The sequence below is a fragment of the Brachycentrus maculatus genome, unplaced genomic scaffold (assembly GCF_059751285.1).
Source record: "Brachycentrus maculatus isolate JH-2025_06_01 unplaced genomic scaffold, ASM5975128v1 h1tg000050l, whole genome shotgun sequence".
In the NCBI taxonomy this organism is placed as follows: Eukaryota; Metazoa; Arthropoda; class Insecta; order Trichoptera; family Brachycentridae; genus Brachycentrus; species Brachycentrus maculatus.
Window position 1 is genome coordinate 1842599 of NW_028280804.1, and position 27465 is coordinate 1870063.

General features: G+C 33.8%; 2 protein-coding genes across 5 annotated transcripts in view; one reads left to right on the plus strand and one right to left on the minus strand.

Moving 5' to 3' along the window:
- Acf (ATP-dependent chromatin assembly factor large subunit) overlaps positions 1-24283 on the plus strand; it is a 32525-nt gene extending 8242 nt beyond the window's left edge. Inside the window, exons 7-25 of one of the 4 annotated variants that reach the window (XM_088277868.1) lie at positions 548-695; positions 1192-1361; positions 2479-2603; positions 3866-4100; positions 5220-5405; positions 6332-6672; positions 7080-7259; positions 9491-9623; positions 10603-10797; positions 11371-11639; positions 12533-12654; positions 13380-13555; positions 15202-15297; positions 16226-16351; positions 18579-18677; positions 20075-20260; positions 20892-21013; positions 21098-21261; positions 22408-23264. In XM_088277868.1, the coding sequence (XP_088133994.1) occupies positions 548-695; positions 1192-1361; positions 2479-2603; positions 3866-4100; positions 5220-5405; positions 6332-6672; positions 7080-7259; positions 9491-9623; positions 10603-10797; positions 11371-11639; positions 12533-12654; positions 13380-13555; positions 15202-15297; positions 16226-16351; positions 18579-18677; positions 20075-20260; positions 20892-21013; positions 21098-21261; positions 22408-22531 (3197 nt within the window). In that variant the 3' untranslated portion in view covers positions 22532-23264. Of the gene's footprint in view, positions 1-547; positions 696-1191; positions 1362-2478; positions 2604-3865; positions 4101-5219; positions 5406-6331; positions 6673-7079; positions 7260-9490; positions 9624-10602; positions 10798-11370; positions 11640-12532; positions 12655-13379; positions 13556-15201; positions 15298-16225; positions 16352-18578; positions 18678-20074; positions 20261-20891; positions 21014-21097; positions 21262-22407 lie in introns of all 4 variants that reach the window. The other 3 variants (XM_088277870.1, XM_088277869.1, XM_088277871.1) reach the window with 3 other exon arrangements.
- Positions 24284-24594: 311 nt separating this feature from the next.
- Positions 24595-26575, minus strand: roh (reduction of Rh1). The gene is made up of 3 exons (XM_088277944.1): positions 26481-26575; positions 26189-26364; positions 24595-24765 (listed from the first exon to the last, which is right to left on the minus strand). Exons 2-3 carry the CDS (start codon positions 26352-26354, stop codon positions 24692-24694), a joined length of 240 nt encoding a protein of 79 aa, XP_088134070.1. The 5' UTR covers positions 26355-26364; positions 26481-26575; the 3' UTR covers positions 24595-24691.
- Positions 26576-27465: the final 890 nt, after the last annotated feature.

A 27465-nucleotide genomic window follows, 5' to 3' on the forward strand; every position in this document is an offset into this window, starting at 1 on the left:
GGTAAGGGTATGGTATGATTTTGCAGGAAGGAGAAGGAAAGGGCAGGAATTATGAGAGTGGTTCACCCCTCAACCCATAACCTAACTAGGTTATTGGTGGAGAGTTAACAGAGCATGACAACTTTCTACTAACCTCTTTTTTAATTGTAGCTATGTTTTTTCCAAAAATATCAATGCCTTGTTGTAAGTGTCCATGATTAGTTAACAATACTTTTAACACATTGTTTGCGGGAAATGCTTAAAAGCATCTTTTATATACTGTTAGTAGAGATCGTATATCTATTTGCTTACATTTGGTAGTAGAACGCGAGAGACGACAAAAAACATTGTACATATCGAAATTGGGTTTGCGGTTACTTGTGATAGGACGACCCTAATTTGTATACTAATTAGGGTCGGGGTTGATGAAAAAAACCGCCTGACGGTCATAAGCCCTGTAAATACCCAGACTTCTATATTCTTCTTCATCTATGATGGATGAAATTGTGGCTTCATAAAATATAAACTGTACAACAAATAAAAAGTAATCGCTTTTTCTTCTTTCTAGATATTCAAGAGAACTCTGAAGATATTGGCATGACGGCGATGCGGGGCATCCAGCTGGCGACGGCGGCCTCCAAGTGGCCGCAGACCTACATGGCCACTCCGCTCAGTCAACTGCCCATCGACTCGCAGACCTTCAGCGAGGTCCTGAGGTATGCATAGCATCTCGACATATGCTCCAACCTAACCTTTGGTTGCAATTTGCCCACATACAAATGTGATTCAATTCAATTTATTTATTTTCAATTAACATATACAAAATCAAAAATATGCTATTGCTAAAGGTGTAGAAGAATCCCGCTTCGAAAAACTCCTTCAGACACATGGAACAGATCAATATCCAATGAGATATTGTTCAACATAGCGGTAGCTCTTCCTACAGGCATAACCATCGGCAGGTTGGTCCTGTATAGGAATGTGAAACATTCTATGCCGACGCTGTCTTAGGTAACTATCGGGAACATACAGACCAATGTTCCGGATAATTTCAGGATTATCGATCATACCGCGCAACAATCGATACACATTCCTTTTAGTCTCTAAACTATTGTAGCCAAGCATACCCTGGAGAAACTCGGTCGGTTAGAGCCAAGGATAATAACCAGTGATGTAGTTGTTTGGATAAATTCATAAAACAATGTATTTCAGGCTCCATTTACTATCGTCGGGCAGCAGCGGAGGCGACCGCTGCATGAAGTGGAGGTATCAGCAGAGGGGGGGGTACAGCTCCCAGGACGACCCGGGACTGTGGCTGCGCATCATGAAGCCCCACGTCATCAAGGCCCTGTCCAGAAAGCATCTCACCCAGTTACCTCTGTGTGAGTATAAGAACAGAAACTCATCATGAGTGTTGTGGCCAGACTGTGAACGGTACTTTGTCCCTTCGTCGTTAGTCGCTATTGACCAGTCAGATGAAACAGCTTGAATAGTGAATTATACAAACTGATTTATCTTGAATAACTCTGGTAAGTGCCAATGACTAGTTCCTTCATACAAGACGTCTATTACCAGATTGGTGAAATCTAATTGAAATGGAGTCTTGAATTATCTACCTTAATCTTATAGCTTAGTTTAATTTCTCTTTTACTTTTTTTTTAATTTCATTACTTTTTATTGTTATCACTATTTTTTTACAACCACATTTCTGTTCTTTCTATATACATGTATTTAACCTGTGCTTTTACTTGTTTCTGTAAGTTTGTCGTGTTCTCATCAAATTGATGAAAAAGATTTTAACGATTTGTATTGCACTGTATTTCATTTCATGTTATGTTTTTTTTATTGTTTGCGAACCACAAATAAATAAAAAATGGTGACATAGAAGTGAGTAATTTCAGTTCTACAAATCCTATTTCAGCCTTTCCAGACAGTGTGTCATAAATACTAATTCCAGACCTGAATCATATCGCTCACTCCTTTCAACGACGTGTTATATAAAAAAACTTGATTTTTCAGGAGATCGTTTTTAAAGTTTGAGAAAATGATAAAATGTATTAAAAATAAATATCGAGCCACTTATTGAACTTTTAATTGTGCAACAGATCTTTTTAGTTAAAACCTGAAGGTTTTTTCTCCATTTGAAAAATATTAAGTATATTTAAAAAATTACTTAAACAATACATTTTCTTCAAAATGCAAAAAACAACACTTTCTGCCCTGTAGCAGGTAAATATTAAGTTAAAAATATGCCGCTTTTGCTGGGATATAGTACATTTTCTGGGAATTCCGAAAACATGCACAACTGAAAATTTATGATTTTCGATATATGACGTTGAAAGGAGTGAGCGATATATGTGCCCTTTTTAAGATAAATAACCATCAGAGCATAAGATTATTTAAAAAAAAAAAAATTAATTCAATATTATTTTAGTTTCACAAGGTGAATGCCATCGTAATCGCAAAAGTAATAGCTTATTGCTTTTTTGTTTGTTTCAGCTTACAAATTCACAATCATCAACTGCTTGATCAACCAGATATTGAGTTATGCGACCATCAGAGATCTTATAGAAGAGAAATTAGAAAAATCCAAGAATCTGAAATATGACATCAGAAATCTACAGGTAAATCATAAATGGTATTATTAAACCAGCATAGTGTAGTGGTTTGTGCGTCTTAATTTTTTTTTTCTAATATTTATTTATTGTATTGTAAAACTTTATTAATTTAACCTTTAACCTAACGCAAAGCACGGCACACATGCATACACTGAGAAACGTTTGTGTATTGGTGATTCTATCCTGATTTTTTTACAAATTATGTATTTCCGTCGCTACAAATGAATAACATTATATTAAAATACTTTTACGCAATACTTAATTGTATTTCATAATCATATTTTATATCTATATTCTCATTATTAGAGTTAAAGTGTAGTAAATAGATATCGCCGGAAAGGAAAGGTTAAAGAATGATAATTTAAATGTAACCATTGTTAGTTTGATCGCCCATGTCTTATTAACATAAGATACTTTTTTATAATTTTTTTTTATTTTACTATGAGGTCAAGGGATCTTGTATCCCTTATGTCACTGCGACCATATTAGGTATATTGTGACCTCCCTCTGTATCATAGCTCACTCTCAAGACCTACTTGAGTCATGTAGCTCACGACCTGTCTTGGTGGTAAGAGCTTCACCTTCTCGGAGTCTAATAGCGGTCCTCCAAGGATGTGACTTCGTTTGTGAGTAAGTGCATAACAGCCATAGAGACTGTGGATGGGTGCTTCGTTATCCTCAATACAAAATCTGCAGACTGGGGAGTCACGTAGTCCAATTTTTGGCATGTCGCTCACTCCTTTCAACAACGTCATATATCAAAAATTGTAAATTTTCAGTTGTGCATGTCTTCGGAATGCCCAGAAAATGTACTATATCCCAGCAAAAGCGGCATATTTTTTACTTAATATTTAGCTGCTACAGGGTACAAAGTGTTTTTTTTGCATTTTGAAGAAAAGGTATTGTTTAATTATTTTTTTAAAAATACTAAATATTTTTCAAATGGAGAAAAAACCTTCAGACTTTACCTAAAAAGATCTGTTGCACAGTTAAAAGTTCAATAGATGGCTTGATATTTATTTTTAATAATTTTTTTTATATTTTTAAACTTAAAGTTTAAAAACAATCTCCTGAAAAATCAAGTTTTTTGATATTCGACGTTGTTGAAAGGAGTGAGCGATGTGTTTCCTCAGTCTGCAGTGTCCTGTCAAGGTCCTGGTTAGGATCCTTCTTTCTTTCTTGTTGAGCTTTAGAGCTTCTGTGGTGAATTTCCGCGAATACTGCAGCTATTCATTTGTCCGCATTTTGTAATACGGCGAGTTTTGCAGGTGGCAGAGAGGAAGCGCGATGCCGAAGTGATCCTGTCCAAGCAGAAGATAAAGCGAGACGCGGCGGCCCGCAAGGAGGAGGAGAAGCTGGCGGGGGAGGCGGCCGCGGAGCTGGACCAGCAGGTCAAGGGCAAGCTGGAGGAGCTGCACAGGGACTCGGAGCACAAGAAGGCCGACTACGAAAAGAAGCTGAAGAACATGCAGTCCGAGTGTTTCAACTACCAGAGCTACCTGGGTATGCCATTGTACACTTCTTAATATTCTAAAGTCTGGCTCCATAGTGTAATGGTATACTATACTGGAGGAAGTGATTTTTTCACTCTAATTTTGATTAAACATATTTAGACTTATTGGTAAATTGTTCGTATTTATTATTTTTGATTATTCACTGACTATTCATTTGTGTCCGCCTCCGTAATGTAATGGTCAGCACGCTCGCCTACCGTACTGGAGGTCCCGGGTTTGATTCCCAGGGTGGGGTCAAAAAGTGATTTTTTCACTCTAATATTTATTCAATATTACCCTGGACTGGCGGAAGGCTGATCACCTTTCCTTTATGTGTTAATGATTAAGATAACACTGCGTTTATATGATGTCCGCCTCCGTAGGGTAATGGCCAGCACGTTCGGCTACCGTTCTGGAGGTCCCGGGTTCAATTCTCAGAGGGGGGTTTAATTAATATAAGTGATTTTTTCACATAATATGTATTTATTCAATATTACCCTTGACTGGTACCTGAAGTGGAGGGCTGAGATCACCTTTCCTTCGTGTGTTAACGATCAAGATAACACAGCCTTTATATGATGCAGTGCCCAATGTACCATTGGGTGCGGATAACGGTTAAAATATAGAAAAAAATTGAAATAGAGAATGATATACTTTATTTATTGTTTCGGCTTTAACTTTGTGGTAAGACATGTTACAATGATTAAAGAAAACACTTCGTTTTTTACCACTTGAGTACCACTTGTTTTTTACTCAAGTGGTAAAAAACGAAGTGTTTTCTTTAATCCTTATGATATACTTTAATCATTTTACTTGACTGCTTACATTAGAAAAGTTATTTAAAAAAGTATTTCGAAAAGTATATTAAAAAATTAATTAATTTCATTGTACATTTTAAGTGTCCGATATTATATACCATATAGTTTACTAAATGGAGACATTTTAATGAGTTATACAAAAATGAAATATAATCACGTTTATCCAGTATATCATGTAGTAATATCTCCTCCCCTTTATTTTACCTAATCTGCAAGCTGCTTGATGCAAATGGCCTTAGATACATTAGAAAGAAAAGTAAATTTTAAATAGTAATATTTGTTAATAAATAATGACACCAATTATTTTCCAGGCTGCGACCGAGCTCACCGCAGGTACTGGATCTACGAGACTATATCGGGCATCTTCATCGAGCACGATGAGAGGTTCAACGGCATCTGTCTGGACAAACCTGTCATCCCCAACCCCTCTCTGGCCACCGCGCCGCCAGAAGACGCTCTCAGCTATGTTCAGAAATTATTTGAGAGTGAACACGGAGGTTTGTTCAAGTCTTAACTCTTACCACTCTGTAGGCCAGACATTCTGGCCCGTATGATTCTAGTAGGCAGCTCCGTGGGCTAACCCGTATGACCTACGCGCACGACAAAAGATATCTATTCCAAAAATATTTTATGCGTAACGGATACACTGATAAATTTTTGACAGGTTTCATACCTGATAATATTTTGTGACAACGAACGTGATTATTTTGCTTGTTTATAAAAAATATGCCTTAAATTAACCCGAAGGTAGGGTGGTTAAGTATGTCCATCAAAATTTTATAAAGTATCAATTAATTTCTTGACTGATTACAAATATGTATAATTTTTTTATTTGAAAAAAAATTTGTAAATATTTATTCCCCGGATCCGTGGTACAATGGTTAACGTGTTTAGCTACCGTGCTGGAGGTCCGGGGCTCTATTCCAAGGGGGGTCAAATAAATATATTCAAATAAATATAGATCAAATAAGTGATTTTTCACACTAATATTTAATTAATATTACACTTTACTGGTACCTGAAGCAGAGGGCTGATCACCTTTCCGTGATAATGAAAATAACACTGCGTTTATATGATGCAGTGCCCTGTGCTCCATTTGGTGTGGATAAGGGTTTGAAGCGGAATAATAATTCTGGATATTTTATATAGTGCCATTTTCATAAAATACCTCAAGGGCATTTCGCTGTGATTTAATTTACTTTCTAGACACTCTGCGTATAGAAGGTCCAAACTGCCTGTTTCTATTGTAAAAGCTCTCTGGGCATATATGTGTTAATAAGTAAACTTTCATACATAAAAAGGAATTATTTAATTATGCAAACGTATAATTAAAAATTTTAATCTAGAAAAATTTTACTGCTTATAATTTTCATTGAATCTATAAAGGTACATACTTTGAATAGTCCATTCTTTTGCTCAACAGGTTACAGTGACAAAGAAAATGACTCGGAGAATGCCCTCATAAAGAAAGTTATCGAGGCTGGTAAGTCTCCGAAGAAGAATACTCCGGAGAACAGTGTGACCATGATGCAGGACCTCATGATGTGCACCGCCAGCCCCGCCACCTGCCCCGTCCACAGCAGCAAGTTCCCCAAGACGCGCTGGGCCTTCCTGCACACGCCGGAGCATGTGGACGCCCTCATCGGAGCCCTCAACAAGAGAGGCATCCGGGAGAATGACCTCAGGCAGACGTTGGACCTAGAAAAGGACCTGATTGTGAAGTACATCACAAAGTGCCCCGTCAGCCAGCTAAATCCTGTTCATGTGAGTTTAAAATTAAATACTATGTAATACAGTGGAAGTGGTTTATAATGCGGGTTTATGGACGGCGTATCTGACCGCGTTATATGATCACTGCGGTATAAACAAATCGTCCAAAATTATGCTTTTAATTCTTTATCATTTTTCTAAATTTTTATAAAATATAAATAAAAATCATACCACAGTCACTTTTACAGTTTAAGTTACAGTTTAAAACCTCGCATAAAAAATCAACCATTGCCAGGAAGTTTTTGAATTTAGGTTTGAAACCAACCTGCAAAATTCCTCAATTGGTGTTATCATCCTTACCATATTCCACCCCCAATATGTTTGTGAAGATTAACATTCTTTAAGTGAAAAATCAAAAGAAATACTTTTTATAATTTTTACAATAATGAGGGTTATTCCAGGCGCCCCCAGTGGTGAAGCCGGAGATGCAGACCAGGTTGGCCAGAAGATATGTGGATGCAAACCTGAGGTTTCCTCCTGGCACCGATATTTCCCAAGTCCTGGAGATGTCATTGAGAGACGCAGTGGTGGATCTGGAGGAGAAGCTCTTCATGGGCTGTCTTGGAGAACTGCAGATTAAAGTAAGTGTACATACTTATTGATTTCACTATCATTGTTAGCATTGCTAATAATCATTTTTTTTATTATGATAATGTATACACTATTTTTTAAACATATAGTAAATTTCTTTATTTTTACCCATTTTAAATTATCACATTGTTATTGGGCGGTTTTTTCATCAACACCGATCCTAATTATACTCGGACAGTCTGCAGCCCGACCCTCAGTATAATACTAATCACAAGTAACCACAAACCCAATTCCAGTCTGTAAAATATTTTTTTGCGTCCCTCGCGCTTTACCAAAAGTAAGCAAATAGAGCGCTCATAAGCGTCTCCCACTCTCTACCAACAGTATGTAAATAATGCTTTTAAACATTTGCCGCAAACAATGTGTTAAGAAATAAATAAAACATAATATTAAAACGTTAATATTAAAAGTTTTCTCATAGTGTAAAAAATTCAAATGAATTTGTATAAATTTACTTCAGTAAATTTTAAATACTGGTCTCCATTCTTAGCAATCGAGTTTCATTCCTATGATATGGTTGTTAACCTTTTCATAGCCGCAAATAAATTACGCCGCAGTGCTCAACAGGCCAAGTATTTTTTTGAAAAAAAAAAGTTGTCTAAAGAATTTTTTTTTTGTTGTTTTTATTGAATTATAATTTACTTACCAAATATTATATCCCGCATCGATTGTTAGAGTTTTATTCTTGAAGTTAAACCAGTTTCAAATTTTCATCTCAGACAGGGTTGTCACACACGCAAGTTTTTATTAAATTTAATATTAACACAAAACTATTATTTATCAATGGAATATAGTTTGAAATGTAAAAAAATAGTAAATTTAATATTAACACTCAACTATTATTTATCAGGTATCTTAGAATGAAGTATAGTTAGAAATGTGATAAATTAGTAATTTTCCATTGTGTGGTACTTCTCAAAGCACGGTATAACACAAAGAGCCATCTTGCATTGTTTACACCTATAACTAGACTCTTTTCTTAGTTTTTTGCTAGTACACACAATACACTTCGCAGTCGGGGATGATTTTTTTCGGTCCGTGGTAGTTTTTCCAAAAAATGTCTTTCTGTAAGTCGCGATAGAAATTCTGCCTTCCGTTTTCTGCCATGAGAAGTACCGGGTTGTTCTTTTTCACTTAGCACGAAGAAGAACAAAGAACTTAGCACAAAGAAATAATTTATTTACTAAAAAGTTGTGAAAAGAAACCAATATCACTAGCAAAACACTGATAAAATCGGAGTAAATATAACGCGATAGGTATAAATAAACAAATATTTTCAAAATAATATTTAAAAATAATAAGAAAAACACAAAAAAATTGAGCAAAATAAAAACCCCTGGCGTTCAAAACAATCGATTAAAATAATCAATATTTCAAGTGGTTTGAGTGGTAGCCCTAATGACATCTGTCAACTGTCAGCTGAAAGTGATACCGATAAATCACTTAAAAGTAATTAAAAACTTTATAAAATATTTTGTGAGAACTTCAACACATGGCAATGTATGTTCCGTTTTTGACAGATTGTCAATATGAGTTAAAACTGCGGAGTAATACGTCATCAAAAGTACTGACGAGATATCTCGTCTCTGGCAATACGGGCACTCCGCCATTTGCCGAGATATCTCGTCTCTGGCAACCATCGGGTTAAATATTGGTTTAAAGTCAGGAACTGCCATCTGGTATTAGAGTGTAAAATGAAGTACAGACTCTCGAATTGTCAAGATTGTCAGATTGTCAACGCCTTGAGTAATTAGCAGTGACCAACTGCAGGAATGATAGTATGAATAGATTCTGAATTACAATCTGAGAAAAGGTATTCTCAAACTTTATTGACTGGAAAATTAATAAGAATAATAATAAAACCCTTATCCGCACCCCAATGGTGCATAGGGCACTGCGTCATATAAACGCAGTGTTATCTTGATCGTTTTACACATGAAGGAAAGGTGATCAGCTCTCCGCTTCAGGTACCAGTCCAGGGTAATATTGAATAAATATTAGAGTGAAAAAATCACTTCTATTTATTTTACCCTCCTTGGGAATTGAACCCAGGACCTCCAGAACGGTAGCCGAGCGTGCTGACTTGAGAATTAAGTGAAGAATACCTTTATATATATTTATCGCAGATATGAGCTAATGTGACATTTCAGTATTTAAAATAAAACATTACAGAGTGGACAAATATTATTTTATTAATGCATAAATCATTGATCGGTTTTAGGATCGCCAGGCTTGGAGAGACACCATTATAAAAAGAGGATATGACAAACAGTGTAACAACCTGACTTGGGGACCGCAGAGAACACTAACAGACGACCTCCACCTCATCAACGGGAAAACTAAAGTGGATCCCGGTAATTATGCCATGCCTTTACATATTTACACCTTTCTACATGCTTGGCATCTATGGGTGTCATGCCAGAGTAACCCCGATGCATTGGGCATCTACAAATAATACATATGTGATTAGTAGTGAGTGTTTTTTTTTTTTTTTTTTTAATCAAACACTGATTTTTAGTCTACTAAGATGTATTTTACTGTTAAATAAAATTATGTGTGTGTGTTTTTTTTTCAACAATAAAATGCAACTTAGCAACTCAAAAAAACAAGTGTTTGATTTACCATTCAATGCATAAATTAAAATGGAGTTCTACAAAGTAAACGCCAAATCTATGAATAGTATTGTTTTATTCGTAGTGTTTTTTTTTTTTAATCACACACTGATTTTTAGTCTACTAAGATGTATTTTACTGTTAAATAAAATTATGTGTGTGTTTTTTTTTTCAACAATAAAATGCAACTTAGCAACTCAAAAAATCAGTGTTTGATTTATCATTCAATGCATAAATCAAAATGGAGCTTTACAAAGTAAACGCCAAATCTATGAATAGTATTGTTTTATTCGTAGTGTTTTTTTTTTAAACAAACACTGATTTTTAGTCTACTAAGATGTATTTTACTGTTAAATAATATTATGTGTGTGTTTTTTTTTTCAAAAATAAAATGCAACTTAGCAACTCAAAATATCAGTGTTTGATTTACCATTCAATGCATAAATTAAAATGGATTTCTACAAAGTAAACGCCAAATCTATGAATAGTGTTGTTTTATTCACAACATTTTGGGTGTATCCAAAATATCTTTTCACAATTCTGGATTTCCTACACTTAGGAGTCATGTTTAGATTCTTTTTTATGTTATTTTTACATGACATTAGATATTTTTACTAGACTAATCCAGCTTATCAGAAGTCATAAGCCCCTGTAAATACCCTGACTTCCATATTCTTCTTCATATCTGTGTTGAGATATCAATATGTTTTGCCATACGCAGAGACAAATGCAGCCGCGTACAAGGAACCTGGTTACTTCTTGGGAGCCACTGGTAGCGAGGAAGTCAGCGACTTGGAGGATGACAGCAGCCCCGATGAGAAGCCTGCGGATGATTTGCCCATTGTGAAGGATCTCGCGTCGGCCCTGCTACAGCTAGGCCAAGCTGTGGCACAAAAGTACCTCAAGAGACCTCTTGGTAATAATAATTTCTCTTCCATAAAATAATTTGTGATGGCTTCCTCGATATTAACTGCCCTACCCATACGAACGTACATGATACATCGGTTATATTATCGCCCGAACGCAGCAAGCTGTATCTCGTATGGTCAGGTATAAAATAGTATGCCCGCAACCACAGAAACGTTTGTGATAACTCAAATTGTTAAAAATAAATCAAATAAATATCAAATAAAACAAATATGTATTGTAAAATTTAAATGTACCTATTTAACTTTTTTAAAGAAATCAGATATTTTGGTTCATTGAAATATATTTAATAACAAGTAAAAAGCTTTGTCTTGCAATTTACGTAAAAGCATCTTTGAAAACGAGTAACGAAAAACTAATGCGCGCGTGATATGTACTTGACATTCAGTATGTTCGGTATTTTTGGCGCAATGTTATAGTAGCTCGGATTTCCATTTTTAAGAAGCGCTGGAAAGATGAGTGGCCATTCAGATTACAGAGGGGTTTGGATTATAGAGGTTCTGCTGTACTATGTTTTTTCATTTATTGATGACCATTTCTTACTAACTGCATATTTTACCAGGATATGATGAGAAAGAGCGCGCAAAGGAATCCAAGACTCCCCTGGAGTTCGACGCCCTGCGGCGCTGGGAGACCTCCCTGATGGAGTGCTCCAGCTTCGCACAGGTCATGCTGCACCTCGTCATACTGGACAACAGCATCCTCTGGTCCAAGTCCATCCTGAACGCCAACTGCCGCATCTGCAGGAGGCGCACCGACGCCGAGAACATGCTGCTCTGCGACTCCTGCAACAAGGGCCATCACATGTACTGCCTCAAGCCCAAGCTCACCGTAAGTCAACTAGTATTTACTCTTCCGACCCCGTTGAAAATGCAACATATAACTATTCTATTGCAGATACACAATAGTGTGTCTCATGATTGGTTGGAATTATAATGCGCCATATCGCTCACTCCTTTCAAGAACGTCATAAATCAAAAAACTTGATTTTTCAGGAGAACGTTTTTAAAGTTAAACAATATAACACAATGTTTTAAAAATAAATATCAAGCCACTTATTGAAGTTTTTACTGTGCAACAAATCTTTTTAGGTAAAACCTGAAGGTGTTTTCTCCATTTAAAAAATATTTAGTATTTTTAAAAAAATAATTAAACAATACCTTTTCTTCAAAATGCAAAAACAATACTTTCTACCCTGTAGCGGGTAAATATTAAGTTAAAAATATTCCTCTTTTGCTGGGATATAGTACATTTTCTGGGCATTCCGAAAACATGCACAACTGAAAATTGCCGATTTTTTATATATGACGTTCTTGAAAGGAGTGAGCGATATATGTTTTCAGCCAATTGGGGAAAGAATATTGCCAATATTAGTTAAGAGGGATGTGTGATATTACAATTTAAGCATTTGTGTGTCATATGGTATTAGTATGGACGATCTTGGGTTCTCATTTTAAAAAATCTAAAATAAATGTACAAAACCTAATAGAAATATATTTTTTCTCTATATTTAGACATGTAGACTATCATGCAAAGCTTTTAAGTAAATATCTATATATGTAGTCAATAATATAAATGAACTGTAATATCATCATATTTATTCACGCTCAAGGCATCTAACCAGTCAATATGGCAAGCCCTACAAAATTTAGAAAAGGCAGCCTACTAGCATTTCCATTACACGAGAGTGATTGTAACCATGAAATTGATTTTGGCTATTTCAGAAAGTACCGGAAGGTGACTGGTACTGCGATCAGTGCAAACCCAAAGAAAAAACTCCACAAAAAAGAAACCGAAAAGTGTTTAAGGAAGAGGATTCTTCCAATGAACTGGATGACAGCAACAGGTAAATAGGCTTCTTCTTCTAACCCTTTGGACTGCATTGTATTGACACAGTGTGATCTTGATCATTACTTACGTGAATGTAAGGTGATCACCCCTGGGCTTCAAGTACTAGTCGAGGGTAATATTGAATAAATATTATAGTGAAAATTTATAATATTTATTTTCACCCCTCCCCTCTGGGAATTGAACCCGGGCCCTCCAAATTCAGTATTAAACGTACTAACCATTATACTACGGAGGCGGACAAATAATCAGATAAATAAACAGATAATTTATATGTTATATATTATGATCTTAAGAAAAAATTAAAAATACATTTGTTTGCTAAATCATTTCCACTATCTTTTTTTTCCCCAATTCATTCACAGTGAAGCGTCCTTGAGGAAATATTTTACAAAACTGGCAGTTTACAAGTTGTTGGGTAATATATCCAAAATAAAACACGGTTTTTTGGATTGAATTCTACATTTATTTATGTATATGTAAATACGTGATGCGTTTGGTCTTCTTAGGACATTATCAAACACTCTGTGTTTGATAATGTCCTAAGAAGATGATATATTACTATATTATTGATATATTAGGATATATTACCCAACAATTCAATATGGAATTCTACCAACTGTCTGCAGTTACAATAAACTATATAAGTTATCCAAATTTATATTATAAAAGCTGTAAATTGAAATGATTTCAAACTAAATGATCGTGTGATTTGTTTTCCAGTTGGGACGGCAGCGTCAGCATGGCTCTGTGCACCTCCTGCGGGTCGGGAGGCGTGCTGATCCAGTGCACCGCGTGCTCCGACGGCTGGCACTCGGAGTGCCTCCCCAAGCCGCCGGCCAGGCGGGCTGCTTTCACTTGTCCTTCCTGCAACAAGCCCAAACACAAGAACACCAGAGGTAAGCGCTACGCCCTACTCATCAGGGTGCACCTCCTGCAATCTAGTGCTCCGACGGCTGGCACTCCGAGTGCCTTCCCGAGTCGCCGGCTAGATGGGCTACCTATGCATGTGCGTCTTGCAACAACTTGTCAGGTTGCAGTGGCATCGGCATAACTAGGATAAGTTTCACCCCCTTAGAAAATTTCCTACGTGAAATTACTTACTTACTTATAACCCTTATCTGCACCCAATGGTGCATAGGGCACTGCATCGAATTGACGCAGTGTTGATCATTGCTTACATGAAGTCAAGGTGATCACTCTTGCGCTTCAGGAACCAGTTCAGGGTAATATTAAATAAATATTACAGTGTAAAATCACTAATATTTATTTTCACCCCCCCTGGGAATCGAACCCGGGACCTCCAGCACTGTAGCTATACACGCTGACCATTACACCACGGAGGCGGACAATAATGTGAAATAATAGAGCACTTTACCTTTACAACCAGAACTTCTCATTGCGGTAAAAGCTCATTAATTTTAAGTTTAAGAAACAAACAAAAATTATTTATAGTTAGCATATTTGAAGAAGAATAAAAACAGTAATTTTCTGCACACCAACTCATCCATGGCAAGATTTGGAATGTAATTCTTACTTTTTGTAAAACAACAAAAACGGGTAATGAAATAGTGTCGCGTTGTGATCCCGTGGTTAGTGTCGCAGACTCTTGAGTCAGAGTTTCTGGGTTCAAACCCACTCTTCCTCAATTTGATACCTATTTTTAATAATGAGCCACATAGGCTCACAGAAATACATAGTGTGAATATTAAGTAATTTTGTAAATAATAAAAACGCAGATATTTCTCTTTTTAATATAAAAATAAATTGTACAATAGTTAATTCAAACATTTTTTTTATTCTGTATTTATGTATGTCTATTTTTACATATTTACCATAAATTAGTTTTCCTAATTAAAAATGGTAAATATCTTCATTCATCCAACAAAAATTATTTTTTCTTGGGGGGACTCAACATTTTTAGCCCCCAAAATCTTTCATATGCCAGGATTCTATGCATACCAATATTCTCTAGTTCAAATTAATTTGTGACAATGTGTAGCTGATATAAAAAATATGTATTAAACGTAATATATAAAAATATAAATGAAGATATTTTTTTTTGTGTAAGAATTTTTGATATGCTCCCAAATTCCCTTTTTCCATTGTATCACTTGTTTATAATTTGCATTAAAGCATCCATAAGTGCATGAGCGTAAAAACCATAGTTATATGTAATATTACCAAAAAATGTTCTTTTATTATTCACACAGTACATTCCCGGATGAATGGTGAAAAAATAATCCCATATAATCGATTGCCCATTTTTTCAAATACAACACCCCCCAGAAAACCTGGAGTGAATTTACTCCACCAACAACCAAGTATTTGAAAATTTCGGGAAATCTAAAGTCATACATTTCATCTATTCATACAATAATCAATTCCTACATCACAAATAAGATCTGATCTTTTTGATGTGCAGAATATTCTCCGAAATATTAAAATTAAGTGAAAATGTTACATTTTATTGTTTAAGAGCGTTCATGTGTAGTTTTAAAAATGAATGTGACATGAATTATTTCATTTATACATTTCCCTCTAGAAATGGATCGAGGCGTACGCCGTTGTGCAGCTGATGCAATGACCAACATCAACCATTATTCTAAGATGCTAAAGAATTCCTCTCGACACCAGAGTGGTTTGTTGAAAACAAAAATTAAAAAAATTAACAAGTATTTCATTACCCCGGCATCTTTTGGTCTTCCCATACCTTCGTTGCTTCTCACCGATAATCTTTCCACATCCGACTATTTTTTGTTATGATTTATAACACAAATTGTGGCATTGTCATTTTACGTTAATAACACGATTCTTTTGCATGATTTCCTTCATTGCTTGATAGTACATTGTACTAGCTCGTTTATTTTCATTTCTCATTTCTCATTTACCCGCTTGCTTCAATGGTTATGGTCTCCTGATAATTAAAATTGTCATCTGTAATTTCCAATATGATTTAGTCATCACTCTTATAAATAACATTACAATATCCATATACTAATATTTCACAATGAAATTAAAACATATTTTATGATAGATTATTCAGTATAAAAAAAAAACAAAAAACGAAAAACAAAATGCACCATTCAAGACAGACCATTTTGCATGTGATGAAATCACAGAGAATTGACACTTATTAAAAAAATGTGTTTATTTCATATAAATAAGGTTGGTTTCTTATAAATAAAGCGATGAATTAATATAAGAGTGAAAATCACTTATATTTATTTTGACCCCCCCATGGGAATCGAACCCAGGACCTCCACATGGTGTGGATGGGGTCCAAAGTTAGATTTTTGCATACTTAAAACATTTATTTATTGAATTTTTTTTTCAAATGCATTTGGTTTTCTGCCCATCAGCGTAATATTGTCATTAATTTTTAAAATGCACAGCACATTCCACCCACAAAATATGTTATATTTTAAAAATTATGTGATTATTTGTAAATAATTTGAGTGAAAATAATTTCATACATTTTATTTTGCTATTCACTGATTTTCTGTACATTTTCTATCTTGCTATAATCTTACACTGTTCTGCAGTTAATAAACATATTTTTTATACAGATTCAGAAAGCAGCGAAGAATCTGTGGCTGTAAAATCGAAAAGGAAACGTCAGTCTAAAGAATCTTCACCGGTTGAACAAATAAACGGAACCTCGAAAAAGCCCCGTCGATCTGCCCCTGTTATAAGTATGTATTCAATTTTACATCAATTAATGAAATCATTAACACATCGGCCAAAATTTTAATTGTACCTGTAAAATTTCAAACCTTTATCCGCACCCCAATGATGCATAGGGTACTGTGTCATATAAACACAATGTTATCTTGATCGTTAGCACATGAAGGAAAGGTGATCAGCCCTCCGCTTCAGGTACCAGTCCAGGGTAATATTGAATAAATATGAGAATGAATAAAACACTTATATTTATTTGACCCCCCCCCCTGGGAATCGAACAAGGGACCTCCAGAACGGTAGCTGAGCGTGCTGACCATTACACTATGGAGGCGGACCTGTGAAATACCTATTTGATACCTATTTCTAATAATGAGCCGCTTAGGCTCACAGAAATAGTATGAAGTTGAAATATTTGTGTAAATAATAAAAACACAAATATTTCTCTTTTTAAATTTAAAACAACAAAAAAATACAACAAATGTTTTTTTTTGGAAATCTTTTTTTGTAACAAAATTTATATCTTCTACCATATAATAAATATTATCAAATGTGTAGGGATATAATTGTACTTTTCAGATTAGCGTGTGTTGTTCCATTCTGATTATATGGACACATTTTTTCATTTCTTGGAATGTTTCACTTCCAGTTGTACAAGCAAGAGACAGAATGATCACAGATTGATGATATTTAGAAAAAAACTAAAAACGCATTTGTTTGCTAAATCATTTCCACTATCTTCTTTTCCCCAATTTATTCGCTGTAAATGCCCTATTTTACGAAAATGGTGCTATAAAAAATATCCAAATTTATCATTTTATTTTCATGAAATTTTAAAATCTCAGAAACATATTGTTATAGGAAAGGAATATGGAGGTCTGGGCATTCGCAGGGCTTACAACCTAGCATCGGTTGGCTTAAGTATTCAAACTATGTAACATTTACCGTTCTGCCCATTATTCAACATCGATATTGCCTCGATTCTATGAAGTTGTACATATACATATTCAGAATATCTTAACAACCTATTAAGTTTGAATTGACCTACTGTAATTAAATATGTTTTCAATATTTTTCATAATAAATTCACAATAAGAATATGTACCTCTATTCCACACTCTACTGACCCTCATGGTGCATAGGGCACTGCAACAAATTGACAAAACATTTATTCAATCGTTTATTATATGAAGGCAAAATGATCAGTTCTGCAGATACCGGTAATAATACATAAATCAATATTAGAGTGAAACAACACATTTATTTTGACCCCTCCCCCCTGGGAATCGAACCCGGTACCCCAGTACGGTAGCCAAATGTACTAATCACTACACTGTATAGGTGGACGATACATCCCTCTATACATCCCATATAAATGCTTGCATATCGCTACCGCCATGACCATCTCATCAAGTGATATAGTTTAAAATATTTGATGTTGTCGTGTAGCGTCATCACAACCGCCAATTTGTTATAAACTTAAAATAGATTTATATTATCCACTGACACTTCGTGATGGAATTGAATTTTTAATTTATTATTAGATTAAAACCAATATTTTTAGCTTTTCCACTTTTTTATTTGACCAGCGACCGGGTTTCGTCGTTACCGACATCATCAGACCAGTCTGATGATGTCGGTAACGACGAAACCCGGTCGCTGGTCAAATAAAAAAGTGGAAAAGCTAAAAATATTGGTTTTAATCTAATAATAATGTTATAAACTTGTCATACTATCGTATTGTTTTGACGTAGAACTTTACATTTTGAATTGAAAATGATTACTATTTATTTTTTTACAAAAATGTTAATAATATCAGTATATAACCACTCACCGAGATTTTTATGTCTACCGGTTTCGAGATGTAGCCGTCTCTTCGTCAGGACAATCACTACCACAGCAAACAATACTACCCTTCACTACCATAGCACTATTTACACACTTAAAACTACACAAAATGTTTAACAGATGCGATTTTTGGTCGACCCGAAGACCAACATGCACTTAAGGTTTCAGCACAACCATGCGTTACGAGCCGAGGTTAAACATGCACTACGATTAAACATATTGATGAACCAGCTTATATACTCGTAGGATGAAAAGAGCGGGCGGGGTTTGAATTGGATATTAAGGAATCTTGCTTAACCGACGTTGAATCAAATAATGGACTATAAATATAATTTATTTAATGCTTTAAATATTAATAATATTGAGAATATGAAAATGATTGTTTGAATATAGTGCCTACAGACTACGTGGTAAGGCGATGTGCCGCGGACGCCCTAAATAATATTCATCACTACACTAAGATGCTCAATAGAAAATATCACGATGAAAGCGGTTGGTCCCAAAACCATTCACATAATATTGATGTGCTTTCTTTACTATTTTACGTTAGCCAGCATTAGTGAATGTCATTTTTTTCCTCATGTGATGTTTATGTATATTTTTAAAAAAATATTGTAGCATGCTTTTATTTGCAAAATGTATCGATTGCAATATTTTTTTATTTTATTCATTCTTGTGTTCATGTTGCTGGTTTTATGTTTTTAAAAAGCATGATCCGATGAATAATCTGAATTGTTTTAAAATAGTTATTTCATTTATTTATATATATGTAATGCAAAAAAATATATATTTGCATGTAAAGTATTGAATATTCATTAGATAGTTTACTGTTACAGAAAATCTAATGTTACTTTTTAATTTTAATAATGTAATGATGATTTTGCACAAAACTTTGAAAAAGAACTTAAAGAAATTGGAAACAGAAAATACTTATGGTTTTCTGTCTTATATTATTATTGTCATTATTCTATCCTGCCTAGAAGTATGGCTTTATCGGTGCGGAGAGATGGATTATTGATGTCCTGTGGGCAGTTTTCTTTGTGGAAATTCACAAACGGATAGGTTAAATTAATTAAACCCATCGTTATAAGTTTTATTAAACAATTGAATAAATTTATTATTAAGATAACATAGATATTTTAATTTGATTGATATCATTGCGACTATTCTGTATTGGATAACTAAATAAGGGTTTACAACTCTGTACTTCGTAATGTATTAAGCAGTGTTTAGAGTTTTTACTATTTCTTGTGTCTTTTATTAATTTAGAAAATATTAATTTCTTTAACATAGATGTAGGGTAAACGCCCCAATTATTGGCACTATAAGCAGATTGGCTCAGTGAATATTTATGTACAACCAAATTCCTCATATCATGTAGGTGCAATTTATTTTTTGTGGTTTACATAACGTAATTTTTTATTATTATTAACTGTTGGCATTCTAGAATTAATCATTCTTATTTGACTAGACAACCCATTTTCAACACTGATGAGTGTAAAGCTGAGAATTGTAATACGTTTAGTCAATAATAAAAATATATATTACGCAAGAAAACCACAAAAAATGTGTACTTTGAATAAAATCATGTGTCAACAGAAACATTTAGATTAAATCATCATTGCTATTCAGTATGTTTATGGTATTAAAATAAGATGCACTAAACTTCAATATGCATCTAATTAATATTCACAAAAGAAATCAGCAGTCATAACCGAAGAGGTGCCAACAATACTCTTGTTTACCCTATGTCTAAATAATGTTTTTTTTATTATTACAATAGTGAAAAATAGTATTTTTATAAAGAAAAAAGTACTTTTAAATTTGCCCTTTTTAGGTAAAGGAGAAAAAGTAAAGAAATAAAGATAATGTTTACTCTTCAACTTCAGATGCCGACAGCGGCGATGAACCCGTGTCCAACAAATCTCACAAGAAGAGAGTCTCCAAGGAGCCCGCTCATCTCACCAATGGTATGACCAATGGAACATCTCACAGCAAGCGCTCCAGCAAGCGAGCGGAGGAATCTCCAACGCCGAGAAGGGCGTCCGCACCTAACGTCTCGCGTTTACTTATCGGTGAGAGGCTTTCTATTGGCTAATCGATTTATTGAAAATGATGTTCATAGTTGAAGGGACCAACATTAGAAAAGGTGTGCATATTTATAATTAACAACAGGTCTCGCTGCTGAAGAAGAAAAATGTCAAAATTTGCCAAAATAATATCCGACTTTTAAGAACCAGTCCCGCATTATCGCAGATATATAAGTAGTTGTAAAGTAAATTTATATTTATAACTAAATGCCATCTATTGGGTAAAGCAATTCATCTAAAATAAGTCAAAATAAAAATAAAATTTAAATATGTACTTTGTTGCTTCAGAATCATGAATTTCAAATCATAAAAAATGTGTCAAACCTTTAACTAGAATGGTTCGAATAAATCATATTTAAATTTGAGGTTTTTTTTTACAAAACTTGCAGTTTATTATATATATGCCAATACAATATTAAAATTATTTTGTTTTTGGCGAAACATTTTTTTCAGATTTTGTTTTTCAAATGTTTTCCATGATAACATTATTGTGAGCGCTTACATTTTGTAATATTTTTCACATTATGGCAAAATTTAAACTGTCATTGTTCGAGTAAACAAATTTTTACTGTACAAAAGCAAACAGACTTTGGATTATAAAATGCTTTGTTTTCAGGTTTATCAAGAAAGTCCCGCCGGTCTGAAGCTATTCACCAAGCCATTCTGGAAGAACTTCTCACCGACGTGATGAAACACAAGGACAGTTGGCCTTTCAATGCCCCCGTCACCGTGGAAGAAGTAAATATGATCATCATTCTTCCTCTTGGTTTTGTCATTATATACTGTAAAAGGCGCCATTTTTAATTTGCTGTAATTTTAAAGGTCCCGGATTATTTTGAAGTCATCACGGAGCCGATGGACTTCGGGACAGTAAAATCTAAACTGGACCGCAAAAAGTACTCCAGTGATTCGCAGTTCATGACCGACTGCTCACTGGTGTTCAATAACTGCTTCACGTACAATCACGAAGATGATGCTGTTGCCAAGTAACTATTACCTTGTCTATCACTTTTATGTATTATATATTTAATTATGTTTATAATATACCTTCTGGTTCACTTTACCCACACTATTTACCAAAAATATATTTATTTTTTATTTATTTAAATCAACATTTTTACATATTTAGAACACTTTTTTTTGCAGAGACCCACCAAGCCACCTTGTGTGTCTTGTCGGTGGAGTTCTTTTTTAATACATTTTTATTGTTTTTAACAATTTTAACCTAATATACACACAAAAAAAGAGAGAAAAATTAAGAATATAAACATTTTACAATATTTATAAAATTAACTCTTGTCATTTATACATTCCTTTATTTTGCCTTTGTTCCATATTTTATTTTGACCTCTTCACATCCGTCGGCAACAAATTAAAAATGTTCGGAACGATATATTACAGTCGTATTCTACAGAACTGTTGAAAGTTTATTTGTCACCCCTCACATCATGGCCTCATCCATTTTAGTCATAATTTTTCCTAGTAAATTACTGTCTCTCTGCACCCCATTGTCTGCTTAAAACTAAAACAGACTATTTTTTTTTAAATATAGCGATGCTATTCCAGTTGATAGCTTCGCCATATTGCTGAATTTGTTTAGTTCAATAGATTTTTCAGTCAATTTGTAAGAGTACCGTTATGACACATTGTCTATGGTCTGTAATGATATGCATGTATCATCCCAATATGCACTTCTCCATGTGAATGCTTCCATGAACAGGTCATGTAGTAGAAAATAGGCATTTGACAGTTGCTTCTCATGTACACGGGCATTTACCTAACACTTTTATAGATTGTGCCAAAATATTAGGGCAAGATGCAGTATGTTATGAAAAAAAAATATTATCATTCATTTGGTAATAGTGTGATCATTTATTAATATGTATTTATTTACCTTTTTTTCAATTCCTGACCAATATTCAATAAATCATAATTTGATATGGAAAATGATAGTTATATGAAGAATCTTCAAGATATTAGAAGGATTTGTTTGGCGAGAGACTTGTATTAGCTTAAAAACTAAGCAGACTTTAAGAATACGGCATAAATTGTTACTACACTATTGTTTTGTGTCCTACAACATTATGTTTTGACAGTCTGCTTATGTAGTTATTCTCTCATTTTGCTTTTAGGGCTGGAGTGAGATTGCACAAATTCTTCGATAAACGGTGCAAAGAATTAAATATACCAGGACTTCCCAGTGATGATGTACCGCTAGAGGATTCCTCAAAGAAGAAGAATCGTACATTAAATTGAGTGAAAATACATATAGTGAAAGCTCTTTAATTCGAATTTTGCCATTATTAAAAAAATATTACAAATTTCTGGTCCGTAAATTCCTATTTTCATACAAAGCTTTCGGTAATTCAAAACAATGTTTTGCCCGAAATTCAAAATAAGATTCTGTGCGAAATCTTGGCAAGAAAATTGTTGGCAGGTGACCAGAATATTTTTCTCATTTTAAAAGATAATTTTCATATTTTTAAAATTGATCATTGTGTTTTAATCAAAATTAAGTTTTTTTTAATGATAAAAAATTACTTTTTATCATCCTTTAAATGTTAATTTTATTTTTTTGAATTAATGAGCTTTTATTGTGTAAAGTTTAATCTAAAGAAAGTAGTTTTAAATATTATAACTTTTCATGTAAAAAGGCGGGTGTCTTAATTTAATTATTTATAATTATTTATACTGGCTTCATTGTTTTTAGTAAATTTTAATTTGGATAACATCAACCTATATTTACTATATACATATTTATGGAATGAACAAGTGATTTTCTTTATAAACCAGTGTATGAATATTTAAGTATTTCGGTGTAAGTAGCAGTAATTGATAATACTACTTTTAAGGTTAGAAAACACATCACTTTTATTGCATGTAAATTCTGAATTCCATTAATTGTACCGAATTGAATACTTTTGTCATTTAGCTATAGTAAATGTTTTTTTTTATACATACTTTAATTCGATGATAATGATAAAAAAAATTGCATCGTCTGATCCCCAGTTTTATGCTTCACGAGTAGTATCCATAGTAATCTCATTTGCGTAATATTTTCTATTTAGATTGTAATTATTTAGAACCCCGGGTGAATTAAGTATTTTTATACATATTCCTGGTTAATTTACGCTGTGATGAGACTGGATAAAGTGATATGTTCTTTTTTAGTGATGGCGCTCAATATCCATAAATTAAACTTTTACTTTGTTTTTGTATCGTGAGTTGATTATAAATGCTACTGTTGTAAAAATATTTTACAAAGTTGTACGTTAGCTTCCTGACTCTTACTTCCAATGTGAATTTATTCCAAATACAGCTAAGACCGCAAATATTTTTTTAATTATAAAAAATATATACCTCTTACAATTGCAATTTATGTAATCAATAACGGAATGGTGCATAATTTTAATATACCGTAAATATGACTACCATAACTACTTTGGAAGATCCGACGCCTTGTAAGAGTTAACGTCGAGTTAAGCTTAGACTAGATGCTCTCTGCCTAGTCTATACATGATGTTTATGTGGAAGGACTAAATATAAATTAATTAATATAAAAAAATTGTGTTCATTTTTGTATTACTTCCTCATCCTGACATTTTGACCATTTTCAGAGTGCTACGGTACTGAAATTTTGTTTACTTGGAATAATTCACTTTGGAATGTATAATCTTGTTATAATCCTTCAGCATTATGATTTGCAGGAACTGATAACTCTTTAAATTCAAACTTATTAGTTTTAATAAATTATTGTGTAATTTGTTTCTCTCGTGAAAATGTCTCTCTATTCTTAAACAAGGTTGAAAATATCATTCACGTATGATGTATGGTATTGTGATTATTTAAGTTAATATGCCCCTACCAAGTATTATGAGCGCTGTGACCATCTCTCTTATGTAACCACGTGATCAATAGATTATGTAGTATTTTGAGTACAAATAATGTGTTTTTAGTTTTTTTTCATAAATAAGTCTGCTTATCAATAAAAACATACAACCAACTTCATTTTGTGTTTCTTGTATTCCTATAAACCTTTTGTTTTTCATTGTCATTCCGAGAAAATCAAGTTTAAAATTATGATTAGTAAAAAAAGGAAAATTTTCTTTCAACGCTATATGCAAACTCTAGAAAGTGAAGATAGCTTTATAAAATTTTCCACTTAGAAATTGACGGAACTCATTCATCAGGTAACTTAACACATTTAAGCCGGGAAAACAACAAAAACAAACCTTTTAAAAATCATAAATTATAATACCGGGTTGATTCTGTTCCCCCAGCCTTGATGTGTAAGTAGATAATGCATAAATGAAACCAAATTTTCACAGATTAATAACACAATATATTTATAGAAATTAAATACAACATGTACTGATTTATACTGCTTCTAGGAGAATTAACAAGCTTTTGAAATATTTAATGGCCATGTTGCTCAGCTAACTCCTTCAACTTGGCTTGTTCATGGGTCCTAATGTTTCCGGGGGAGTTTGCTGGAATAAGAAATTAATTTCAGTTTTACATTTTGATTTCTGTTAATACATATAACTAACTAACCATGATAGGAATATCAATGTCTATGCTAAGTCTTCGCCCCTTCCACATACATGCATCTCATACATATCCTCCAATTATCTCAACTCCTGACCTGACCTTCATGTATTTGAAATAAATACTTGATCATGTCAAATTTTCCTCGCTCTTTTTCTGCTTTTATTACCAACCTCATTCGCCTCATAAACTTGTTTTACTGTACTTTCTTCACTCATACGATCCACATGCCCAAACCATCTCAACGCACCTTTCTTAATTTTATTGAGAATGCTTATCTCAGCTTTGCATTCTTTCCTTATACCACCATACAAATACCTATCGTAAAACGTTTTGGCAAACTTAACAAACTTGTATTTATAAAAGATCATCTTTCAATATTCTTTATTGAATATAGAATATCTAAAGAATATACTTCAATGTATTTTGCCTTTTATATAGCTAAGATGTGAACATGTGCTCAAATTCCATACACACAATTGGTATAAAAAACTATGCCAACCCATATATTATACATAATGTATTTCCATAAAACAGTTCACGTTTGATGATCCCCGCACAACAGATGTTTATATGGGAATGAATATACATTGTTGAAAAAAAGGAATTGGCAGTCAGTTGACTTACAAATTAAATAGGAATTGATGAAAAATGATCTATTTCCCAAGGATTATGTTTTCAAAATATTAAATAAATTAGTATTAAAATAATAGCTTCTTGCAAAAATAAAAATAGCTAGCTTAAGTCCCTTTGTAGAAGTGCTTTACAAAAATGCCTCTATGATTATTAAAATTATTATTAGACTTCCTTATGTATGTATCACACCAAAGTCTACACGAAGTAATGATTTAGCTTTAAAAAAAGTATATAATAGAAATCTTCATAGAACATTTGTATGAAAAAGATATCTCATCAATCATTCCCACTGTGGCCTTTCATCCTTTTCACTGCCACACACGGTAAAATCTTGTTTCTACCATTATTGGACGGGACAAAGATAGCTGCCATCATGGAATTTACAAATTCGCTCCTGTTAGCGCATGCTTGTGTCACTTGTTAAAAACGTCCAAGTTTTTATTATGGCTTCTAAGCTACGCCACAAATCCGCTAAAATCTAAAAGTGACAGTACCATTTGTCCAATCCAATGTACCAAGATCTCTTTAAGGGCGAAGACTGACCGGAGCATTTCGTCGTAACGTAACATGTTACGATGTGAGCATTCAGGCAGTCAGTACACCGAGCCGAGCGCTCCATCCAGTTTCAGATACTCGCTTATACTCGCCGCGAGCGATGTTACGACGAAATGCTCCGGTCAGTCTCCACCTTAAAGGTATATGTTAATTGCAATGAAGATTCATAGATACCTAGGCTGTGGATGTACATTATAGCTGGGTAACTGACGACCATCCCGATAAGATAGTACTTATAAATCCAGTTGTTTTGGATATGGAACTTATAAGGAAACTGAGCTATTTTGGCAGAGAAAGTATATGGGTATTTCATGGGACGACCAGCCGGAGCATCAGACATGATGGGTTATCTGGAAATGTCATGATAACATAAGATTATGTAATACTTATAATGAACAGAAGTAACATCTCGCTTGGTGAATGAAAAAGCCAAGTAAATTTTTGAGAAAACGAAGTAAATGCTTACTTTAATCTGCTTTCCAATAGAGTTCCAAATAAAACTAGATTTCCCGTTTCCCAAAAAATTCTGTGGGATGGAAAAAAAGCAACGATGGCAAAGGCAAGTCGAAAACCATAGATTAACTAAAATCTATATATTTTTTGCTTGCCCTTGTATAATTCATAATCATGAAAGGCTTTGAATAAATAGAAAACAATCTCGATTTTAAAAATTTATCGTAAAAATTGTGAAAGGTAGAATTCCCAGTATTCATTTAAAATCACGGAAAGCTCAAAATGAAATAAAAAGAAAAATGCCAAACACGCTCTCAATAAGGGTCTACGCATTTTCCGCCGGTGTTTTCTGCTTTCGATATTCCAAGTTAGTGAATTTATAAAAACTAAATACTTGTTTTGTCTTGCAAACGATTGTTTTTATTTCTGAGGGAAAAAGATTCCCCGGCAATCGTTTTACAATCTAACCTATTCAATTCTTAATTCACAATATTTTATTTATCACGTGAATACGCATTTTCAAATAAATAAAGTACAAAAATTAAATTTTCCCACTAGAGGGATGAAGAACTGAAAAATTTTGAAAAAAAAAAGTAATTGCCGTGCGGCATTTTCAGACCATATAAACTGAAATTTATTTTTGCAGTTAGTACCTAGACCACTAGAGAATGTCCACCCCCGTAGTGTAATTAATAATCAGCACGCTCGGCTACCATTCTAGAGGTCCCGGGTTCGATTCCCAGAGGGGGTCAAATAAATATAAGGGATTTTTTTCACTCTAATATTTATTCAATATTACCCTGGACTGGTACCTGAAGCGGAGGGCTGATCACCTTTCCTTCATGTGTTTAACGATTAATATAACACTGCGCTTATGCACCATTATGCACCATCTGGGTGTGGATAAGGGTTTAAAGAAGAAAAAAAGTACCTAGAAATAACTATTATTGTTGGTGGTGTTGATGTTGTTTTTTCTATAATGATAGTCTATGGTAATC